The sequence below is a fragment of the Mus pahari genome, chromosome 14, assembly GCF_900095145.1.
Source record: "Mus pahari chromosome 14, PAHARI_EIJ_v1.1, whole genome shotgun sequence".
Taxonomy (NCBI): domain Eukaryota; kingdom Metazoa; phylum Chordata; class Mammalia; order Rodentia; family Muridae; genus Mus; species Mus pahari.
Window position 1 is genome coordinate 77,001,417 of NC_034603.1, and position 10,840 is coordinate 77,012,256.

General features: G+C 49.4%; 1 protein-coding gene across 1 annotated transcript in view; it reads right to left on the reverse strand.

Annotated features, from left to right (window-relative positions):
* The window catches only part of Fam20a (FAM20A golgi associated secretory pathway pseudokinase), a 48,985-nt gene extending 41,117 nt beyond the window's left edge, over positions 1-7,868 (reverse strand). Inside the window, exon 1 of the mRNA XM_021214051.2 lies at positions 6,829-7,868. Coding sequence (XP_021069710.1) covers positions 6,829-7,232 — 404 coding nt within the window. The 5' untranslated portion in view covers positions 7,233-7,868. The remainder of the gene's footprint in view (positions 1-6,828) is intronic.
* Between the last annotated feature and the right edge of the window lie 2,972 nt (positions 7,869-10,840).

Here is a 10,840-nt window from a genome sequence, read left to right on the forward strand (position 1 = left end):
CCCTTGTCTCTGCCTCCCCAGTGTTAAAATTACAGGCGTGGACCACTGAGCCGACCGAGCTTTCCCGACCCAGGCATCTCCCCGGTCCCTTTGCCAGCATTTCTGTATTTTGCTGGGTTTATCGCAGGCACAGGGCTTCTTGGGAACCGCAGTTCCTCTCTGTTTCCTGCAGCTCCACAAATTTATTATCTGGCTTATTACTAGTGAATCCAATAAAACAGGCCCTTGCTGGGACCCCATTTGGTCTCTTGTTGCTCCAGCCAAATTCTCCTGGCTGCCCCCAGGGCTTGGCCCCTAAAGCCAGGCTCTACGGGTGGAAAGTCTTGGACACTGGCTTCTCCCCGAAGCCCTCAAACTCAGTTTTGGCCCGATTTCCCACTTTCAGCCATGGGACATTGTGCCAAGTGACGGCCCAAACAGAGCTAAGTGTTTTTTCCATACTGTGGTTTTCATTAGGCACATACACGAGTCCCTGCCCATAATAACAGGTAGTAATTTGTGCCCAGTATCTTCTGCTCCACTAAAGCCACAGCTGTTTAGAATGGTAACCCCACTGGGCTTTAAGCCATCCACAGGCATACTTCAGCAGAACCCGCAGCTTCTCATCAGCTTCCAGCTTCATGAATAATCACAAGAAAAATATAGGTGGGCACCTGCCCAGGGGCAGGGCAGGGGTGGCTTTGGCAAAGTCAGAGCCCCTGTGTTTCCCATTTCTATTTCATGCAAGGCTTCTTGGCTGCTCTTCCTAAGAAAGCATAAGATGCTAAAGAAATTCCTTCCTTCATCTTAGCAAATGACACCTTCTCAACTTTCCTTCTTGCCTCCGTCTCAGGTCTGAACTTGATTTCTTTCAGGCTCCTACCATAGGAAGCGAACCCAGACCCAAACCTCGCACTGGCTCATTGCGGTGGTTTTGCTTTAGACTTTTGTAGGAGTCAGCAAGTCATAGGTGTGTATGTGTGTGTGTGTGTGTGGGTGACTTCACAGTTGGGGTCTATTTTATCCAAAGGCCTTTTCGGTAGGAGGTAATCAGCTACTGATAGCCTTAAGTCCTTGTGTCATTTGTTCACAATTACGCATTCCACAGATCTACCCCATGGCAAACCTTGAAACAGATGTCTGTGGGGTTGGTGATGGGGTGTAAGCTTTCAATGCCAAGAGCTAGTGGCCATTCATCGCCTCACTCCAAGCTCCATGAATTGATGGGTGGGCATAGCGGATGATCAGGCAAAACCTTGTGGCATATGTGGGCAGAAGGTATAGAAGAACCAGTGTGTGTGTGTGTGTGTGTGTGTGTGTGTGTGTGTGTGTGTGTGTGTGTTGTCAGAGAAGAGTCCTGGCAATGGCCTCTGAACATCAGAGAACACTGTACAGGAGTGAGGCTAGGGAGCCGGCCGTTACAGACATGATTCTGGAGCCAACTCTGAGGACAAAGCCTTGTATGGTTAGCTAGGTGGCTGACTCTGGGCAGCTTTGTATAATACTCTCACCCTGTTTCCGCCACTCACTAGACCAAACAGTAGCATGGTGTTCACTTCTTACAGCTGTCCTAGGAACCATCATAAGCCCAATAGCTTAGACACCTCCCCTCCCTACTTCATCTCCCCGTTCCGGTGGACAGAGGCCAGGCTCTTAGTAGATATGTGACCTGCTTGAAGTTAAGGTCCTGATTAATCTGAACTCTTGTTTGGAGGCTCTGGGGAGAGTGGAGCAGGGCATAACCTCTGTTGCCAGACCCATTCCTTTTGAGATCAGAATTCGTTTCCTGGTGCAGTAGGACCTAAATTTCTATCTTCGTGCTGTGTGCCAGCAGGAGCCAACCTGGACTCTTAATGGTTATTTATATTCTCTGCCAAGTGATGCCCATTCCCTCCAAGTCAGGAGTAACAGTCAAACTCCCTAGTTTCCTCTTTGTCTATAAACTCAAAGGATCTTGAGTTAGGGATGTATGTGTTCAGAATCAGCCCCGCCAGAGAATTCCCCTGTTCGGGGACATCTGTAAAATATATTTACAGCAGATATACAATGGAATTGGACTGAGTTACTGGAATAGGTATGTATGTGTTTGTGTTTGTGCATGTGCATGTGCGTGTGTGTGTGTGTGTACGTGCATGCGTGTGTGTGTGTGTGTGTGTGTGTGTGTGTGTGTGTATGTGTGTGCATATACCAGGGCTGGAAATCTTGGGAAGCTATCTAGGAAATCTACTGACCACATGTACCTAGTACTACAGAACCCTGAGGCCCTAGTAATCAAGTGTGTGTGACGTAACTGGTTTAAAGCTAGCATGCTTCAGGTAGGAGGATTCACACATAACAAACCCCAGCCGCTTGAGTTTCCAGGGTCGTTGAGAAAATGGTTGAGGTGAGAGAGGACAGCCTGGGACTGGAAGCAATGGCGTGGCTTCTGGCTCTTGACTGAGGATCTTCGCTTCAATCTGTTTAGAAGCAGGATGTGCCACCCTCCCTGGGTGACCACCGCTGATACGTCTCCCGATTTAGCTCTTTATTGAGGCAGTGAGTCAGGGTCCAATGAGAGAGATGCCTGAACTGGCTTTCTAGACTAACTCACCCAGAAACCATCTGCCTGTGGCTTCTCATTTTGATCAGAATAGAGCAGTCCCAGGTCTCAGAAACCACCAAGATAATAGCTGTTCCCAAACCAGTCCAGCCAGGCTCTAATTAAGACGGATGGAAATGAATCCCCACTGCGGTTGCTCACCATGCATAGGCTGTGGCTGGGGAACATTCCCACATTCTGGGCGGCCATTTCTCTCTCAGCCTAGCATGGCTGGGAGAGTACACAGACAAAGGCTAAGGTCCTGCTGACTCTGGAAGAAAGGCCACACTGTCTGTGACTGTGCATCTGGACTTTTGTCCACCCTGAAGGCTGAACTGCTCTTGAGAATTGGATGTTGCAAATGGTCTGGGATAGTCGCGAGGTAAGCCAGAAAGACCTACAGAGACGCTGAGGGGGAAAAGCAGAAAATGAAGGGGCGCATTGCTCATCGCACAGTGCTGTGGGAGGAGAGAGCTAATCTTTTGAGATGCTTCGGCTAGACAGTCCTCATTTCCAGCAGAACCCCTTCTCTCCTCTTATCTGCCTTGTCTCTGGATCTCCTCAGAGATTCCCCCAGAAAAACTTCAGCCAACTTACTCCTCTTGAACAACTGTCATTTTTGAAAAGCTGCCCAGTCTCTTTGCTGTGACTTCTAAAGAGAGACTTTGGGCCAGGGTTCCTTTCCCTGACAACGAGGAGGTAGGAGAGGGAAATGGTAGAAGCTGGAGATGGAGAGACAATAAGCAGCCTCACACACACCCCTGAGAGATGCCGAATCTGTGATTGCTGGCCAGTACCACGGTCCTGACATGGAAGGAAGACAGGGAGGAAAGCAGAGAGCAGAGAAGGCATGCTTATATCCATTCCTGCTGCTGGAGTTGCTACATAAAAGAGGCATGACCCTATTTGACCTTGACCACCAACACCAGAGGATTATAGAAGAGCTGACCAAAGATATGTGGGCAAAAGGCCAGGACCAGCTTTCCAGTTCTGACATGTTTGTCCAAGAACAGATGTCTGGCTGAGACAGCTGTGGACCACAGAAGAAGTTCCAAGATCAGAGTACCAGCACAGCTCCAAATGTGAGCAGTGACTTGGGATTCAGGTAAGCCTCACTCACTCTCACCATCGCTGGTTAAAGACTAACAGCAAAAGCCGCACAGCTCCGCCTCGTTAGTGTATGGCCCGAAAGAGTGTTGTTGACATTTCCCTGTCCCCCTGCCTTTTTGATATTCTGCACAGGTGCCAGAGGTGTCATCAAGGTTGATGGAGCCTGGCACTGGCTTGCTTGCTGTGATCAGCAGCTGACAGCCTGACACCTTCCCTGATTACATTTTAAACTTGGACCGCACCACACTTGGTTGCATTTTGAATGAGTAGAGCGAGGCAGGCAGTAAGTCAAGGAAGGACTGTCTTATAAGAAGGTTTGCCCAGTCTTCAGGACCGGAGGACACATAGCCAGCCTATTCAACATATAGCATCGCTTCTACATTTCAACCCAGTAAAATACTGACATCCAATGAACTGACGTCGGATGAGAATCGAACCATTCGGGGCAGTGCACAAACCCCATCTGGTACTGTGTGAAATCCAAAAGGAATGTTCAGGGGTGGGGAGTGGAAGGAGCCACTACACACCCCCATTGGAAGTTAGCTCCAGTTGTCATTTCTTAGTGTGGTAGCAAAAAATAAAAAATAAACATAAAAATCCCTCGGACTAATAATGTTCCCTTCCAGGCAAGGGGTGAAGAAAGCTGATTGGGCTACGTTATTACCTCTGCCTCTCCTAATGTGGTAGATGGTTTGCTGATAAGTTTGTTTTTGGATAGCAATTAATGTTAGGTAATTATTGGCAAGGCAGCACCACTTAAATATCACTAGCTTTTAAATGCTAGCAGGGTCATGGCTATAAGCAAGGACTTGTCTGTGCAAGACGCAAACCATCACCTAGACCATTCATCATTTCTCCTTTGCCGCCCATTCTAAATATCTTCTTTGGCTGGGGGGGGGGAGGGGTCGGAATCTGAATGTTTCCTTATTCCTGAGCTGAGACTCTTAGGGTCCATGAACACATCCACGCATACTCGTGGTTACCAGGATACATGCTTCAGTAAGGGACGGTGTGATTACAGTAGACATTTTCCTAAGAGTCAATCCATACCAGTCAAGAAGTCTTTTGAGTCCCATGTACTTGGAGACAGCTCTCACATAGCCCTCCCTGATCTCACACTCAACAAGGAGATGGGGATGATCTTGGATTTCTGCTCTTCCTCCTTCTATCTCCTGGGGGTGGGGAGGGCAGGATTACAGACGTGCACCTGGTTTATGAGGTTCTGCCAACTGAACCAGGGTTTCATGAATGCCAGGCAAGCTGTCTACCAACTGGGCTATGCTCTCTGTGGGTTGCATTTTTAACACTGGTGTAACTGTCATCCATTTTCTTGTTAACATCACCCTGTGGATGCTTACAGGACTTTTCAGGAGGAGGGAATGTGTTTTCTGTCTCAAAGGTCAAAGTTTGGCACTATTATATACAGCTTCAACTTTCACGTCACCCATAGACTTTGCCTGGGAAACTGCTAATACTAGTGATCTGCCTAAAGACAAATGGAAAGATCTCCAGCCCCCACTGTTAAATGACCAACTTTTCTGAGCAGTGAAATTGTGTGTGTGTGTGTGTGTGTGTGTGTGTGTGTGTGTGTTACACATTGTTAGAAGCAAGCTTAAAATCAATTACTCAGCTTGGTGAGGAAGATTTTTGCCTTTCTCCCCAAATATTTCCCTGGAATTTCCTCCAAGGCCCAAGTAACATAAGGAAATTTAAGGTGACAGAAATGAGATTAGGCGGACATACATCTGGGTTTACAATAGCAAGCAACTTTGCTCATAGCCTGTGTTTCTATGGATAATTTTTCTAAGGGCAAATTTCCTAGTTCACTGATCCATAATGCTCCCACATTATTGATGAAATTAAGGTAATATTGAACGTGACAGCACTTGAGAAGCAATCTTAAGCTGCCCTTTTATTGCATGCAATTAGCAATAGAATTGAGAACCACTTTCTAACATAAAATCACCAGCCATAGAGGTTGCCAATGAAATTCACTAGCGATTTCAGCCAATACGTTTCAACTTCTTTCTCTTCATTTGTGGAAGTTTTCTCCACCTCCCCCCCAACCCCCGCCCCCCAAGGTTTAGATCCACCAGTTAATGAGAAAACAGTTAAATGGGGCTAGCAATAGAGTTTCAACTGAGATTTATGGTTTTCTCATCTTCCTGAGGAACTCTAAAACCACTGCTGACACCTCACTCTGAAATCTCTGTATTAACAGATGGGTGTGTCAGGAACAGGGGACCCTGGATTCAAGTGACCAACAAGCTCTGGACTTTGAAAGAGCCCTTGATTCATATGAAGGCTTTCTGCTCCAGGCTGGGGGACCTCCCAGCAACCTCTACCTCGACATCGCCGACACACTCTTGCTAAAACAAATTTATCCTAGATACTTTATGCAACATGCCCTTGTAAAAACATTCTTCGATTTATCCTAAATACTTTAATATCTAGCTCCAATTTTTGCTTTCAGTTTACAAAATTCCTAGGCCTCCAGCCCCCTCCCCCGGACCCCTTTCTCTCCAGTAGCCTCAGCCCAAATCATCACAATAATAAAAGATGATAAATTGCCTTCAGTTTGGAACATTGGCTAAACACCCGACAGGCCCTGTTTAATGAGCAACAGGGATTGGCCATATCAGAGAGCTGAGAGTTTAAACTGTTGCACCAGCTGACCTTTTTGGTCTCCAACCCTGAGCAGAGGGACAGGGACAGGGGAAAAAAAAAAACCTTGGGTCTTTAGGATATGGCAGTCAGATCTGACCAAAGAGCAGCGCTGAGTGCTGCCAGCCTTGCTCCCTGTTTGCAAGTTCATTCTGGAAAACAGCAGGCCCAGAGCAGCTGTCCACAGCAGGACAGTGAGAAAGGGGCCTGAGAAAGCATTGTGACCAGGAAAGTGACTGGCTAGAGAACCCGGGAATTCGAGGGGAGTGGCTGGGAGCATTTCTTTGATGTTGCTCAGAAATTGCTACTCTTAACTAAGGTCTAAGGTCCGCTACAGCTGGTGGGCGTCCAGATGGGGATCGAAGCCTAGTGCCAGGCTGTGACGACAGAGTGAAGTTCCCACAGCCCAGGGTGGGAGTGGACATGGATAGCCAGGGCTTGGAGGGTCATGCTAGGTAGGGGGTCCGGCGCCTGGGGTCCCTCGGCAGGGTCCTCACCTGTTCCAGCGGGCCACCTTCCTCCGGTAATACCGCAGCGCCTCCTGGCTGGCCAGGAGCCAGTCTTCGGGTCCCAGGAGAGGCGGATCCTCCAGGACTTGGTAGAGCGAGTGGGCGAAGAGGGCCTGCAGTTTAGAGCGCGGGGCAGGGTGGCCGCGGCTGGGATGCTCAACCCGGGGCAAGGCTCCTGAAAAGTTGTGCGAGGCTGTGCCAAGGTCCCGGGAGGCTGCGGCTGAGTGTAGAGACGCGGAGGGGGCGCGGCCGGAGCACGGGCAGCCGGCGGGGCGCTCGCCCGACCGGAGCTGGCGCTGCACTTGCGGCCAGAGGTGGAAGTAGAGGTCGGCGGAGAAGAGCGCGCCCAGGAGCAGCAGGGCCAGCAGGCGGTCCCTGCGCAGCCCGGGCATGGCCCAAGCGGACACCCGGGAAACACTTGGGGTGTAGACGGAAGAAGCTCCTGGAGTTCGGATGAGGCTGGAATGCTCACACAGGGGATTAGCTCCTCCTGGAAGGGTGTCTTCCCTGAACTTGGGGACCGCTTGCAGGAAGCTCACAGTGTTGACAGCGTAGTCTTTTCTCGCTCAGTAGAGACGCGGAGTTGGGGTTCCCTGGCTACCTGGCTGTTATTTGAGTCTCTTTGCCCTGTGACCCCCCTCCACCAGGGACCGCTCAGGTGGAGAGGTCCCGTGGACGAGTGCTGGCTCTGGTGGCCTGGTAGGGGGCGATCACTGGAAGAAGAGCAAAGGATCTCTCGCCCCCTAGGAGGAGGCTGGAGAGACTGCGTAACCCGGGGCGTCTCTTCAAAGGATGCTGTCGCTCCGCAGCTGCTGAGACAGATCCAGCGGCTCCTCCTGCAGGCAGCAGGGACTCCTGAGCCCCGGGCTGGCAGGAGCGGAGGGAACGGAGAGTTGACAAAGCAGGGGCGCCTCAGGGCGAGCTTGTCTTTGCGCCTAGACTCCTAGAGGCAATGGTAACGCGGAGCCTCCCCGCTGCCTGGATTGGCCTGGTGCCCGCACCTCCGCCCACTCTTAGCTGGCACCTGCCTCTGGCGTAGCTTGCCAGCCAAACTCCCAATCCCTCTGCAGCCGACTCTGCCCTTCCACCTTGTCATCAATCCTCTCCTCCTCCGGCTCCTCCTCTTTGTCCCCACTTTCCTTTTTCAGGGCTCTTCATACACATCCCGGTGAGCACAAGTGAGGTGGACTTGAGCCTTTCATTTCCATTTTTAGTTTTTAAGGGGGGGGGAGGACAATGCAAACCCTTAAAAGCCTTTCTTCTGTAAGCTTTGCCAGATGTGTGTCTGGGGGGTTTGGATTTCATTTCTCTGCATACTCGCTGCAGGGCATAAACTGGATTCATAGCAACCATGCGTCCAGCACGTAGTAGGTAGGCACTTGCTCTGAAGATACCCACGTGGTGCACAAAAGTAGCTTGCCCTTTTAAAAATTAAGAGCCCCCCTCCCCTTAACCTAGAACCTGGGTGATTTCCTGTTTGGATGGAATTTGACTCCAAATCTTCCAGTACTTTGAAAAGAGGAAATGGCAGGGAGGGAGGGGCCCCAAATGACCCTACTCCGAACTCTTGAATTTAGCTTGGTGCGCAAGTAGTCCACCCAAATGAATCACTGGAGAGGACCCGCTTACTTAGGCTTTCTCCTGATATCCTGTGAGGTCATTTACACTTCTCCACCCTGTGTTCCTTCCTTCTGAGGAGCAGGGGAGGGCAGCCCTGAAACCTTGGCTTTCTCTGTTTTATAACCTGGGAGTATAGTAAATGCGAGTCTGCCTGGAGAGGTGGCCCCACCCTGGAGAATGTTCAGAAAAAGAGTCCCCCCCCACCCCCACCCTCCACCCCCAGCTGTTGCCTGCCTGGGCAGCAAAGCTCCTGTGTCTGCTAATTTTATTGGTTAAGGATCTCCAGGCTCTTGCTGGAGTCTCCATTCTGAGACACTGTGGTTTGTGGGTTAACACTGGAGTTTTCCCTGCAGTTGGTCAACTATTTCTTGTGGCAGCTGCTGTCCTCTCATCTTTAGAAGTGTGTGTGTGTGTGTGTGTGTGTGTGTGTTTGTGTGTGTGTGCGCGCACACGTGTGTGCATGGGGAGGTTGGATGTCAACCTTGAGTGTTAGTCTTTAGGAGCCACTGATTCACACTGATGCTCTTAAGGCAGGTTCTTTCTCTGGGACCAGATTGACGGGCCAGTGAACCCTAGAGACCGTCCAGTCTCTGCCTCCCTACGGCTGGGATTATAAATGTCTGCCACCACACTAGCTTGGTTTTTATGTGGGTCTTGGAGATTAGTCTTGTGTTTGCACAGCAAGAAGTTCACTAATTGAGTTATTGCCTAAGCATCCTGTAATGAGGATTTACTCCATGAGCTCATCTTGAGGCTTAAAATGAGTTAAAGTTTACACACTGCTCAGAGTATCCCCAACCCGTGCCAGACAACTCGGAGACGGGTTTTGGTTATGATGATTACTTCTGGCTTCTTGTAAAGCACCGGGTTAGGTTAGAGACTCTCTGTGGTTTGAAACAAACAAACAAACAACAACAACAACAAACCACAGAAAAACACTGGAAATACAAAACACCAGAAAAAAGGACTAGATTCCAACTCGGAAACCTCAAGACCCAGCATCCGCAGCCAATTCCCAGGAGCTGGACGTGGTCAGAGCCTTCAAGAGGGGTTTTGACTTTTTTTTTTTTTTTTTTTTTTTTTTTAAATCTAGCATTAAATTTTAACAGGCGGTCAGTTTCTGAGAGACTTTGCAACTTACACTTTGTCTAATTAGGCATCATGGCACTTAGACTAAAAAGCCAGGTAATGACCGATGGTGCTGTATCTACGATAAGAACCGTTTGCATGTCTCTAGGCTGATTATCCCCAGCCAATGGGCTCGTGCCTCCTCGGCAGACATTTTCACCTGGCTCCAGTACAGCGAAGGCTCTTTCTAACTTGCTTGAAGGTTATCTAAACATACATACCCTAGAAAGGTCAAGGGCACGGAAGTCAGATATGAAGTGAATGTGAAGTCAGGGCAAGAGAGTACCATTGGTCACCCAGCTGCTGTTTTCAAAGTGCTCTCCAAATCTCTTTCTTTTTCAGACATGAGCTCTCCTTCTCTGCTTCTCTATGTCTGGGCTCCCAGGTTCCCTTAACTAGCCTCAGCTACATATTTTCAACGAATGCTGAAGCTATTCCAAATGGTTTTCCATGACCTGTTGTTGGCTCTCCTCGTGAATGTACACAGAGCTTCATGCATCTGTACACCTTGCAGACAAGCTCTGGACCTGCCTCTTGGCTTTCAGCACAGCTCCGTTTCAGCACTCACCCACGCTCACCAGAATGGGATTCTAGCATGCAGATACAACCAGGACATCCTGCACCTGAGCTTTGGATGCACAAAGGGAGATTAGGCCATTCTCTGTGCCATAGCTCTTCATAGGCTGGCTTCTAACTTCCTTTCCAACCTCATCTCTAGATCTCTCCCGTCCCCTGTCTTTACCCCGTGATGGTTTCTGCAATTTTTTAAGTGCTTCAGGTTCCTAGAGACTCTCTTGAGCCAAAAGCTCTTTCTTGCTCTTTTACCCATTCGAAGAGCATCCATCTATCCATTCACTACTGAAGCGTTGGCCATGTGCCCCACGCCCATGCATGTCCTCGAACCCACTTAACTCAGTGCTTTCGTGTGCCACCCCACCCCCAGCTCCTCATATAGTTCCACACTTCAACATTGCCCATGTTGTATGTAATTCATTGTTTGCATGCGTTCAGCATTGAAATGTGCCCCCTTCTCAAACTTGTATGCTGAAACCTTAGCTTCTTCCAACATCTCAGAGTGTGAACACATTTGGAAACGAGGTTCGTTGCAGGTATAATGGAGACAACCTGGAGGAGAGTGTGGGTGGAAGCTTGGATGCCGACTTGTGCTCATCTTGACAGCACTAGGTAAAGATGAAGACAGAAATCGACTACAAGACAAAACAGGGTGAACAATGCCCTCAGACCTCAAAAA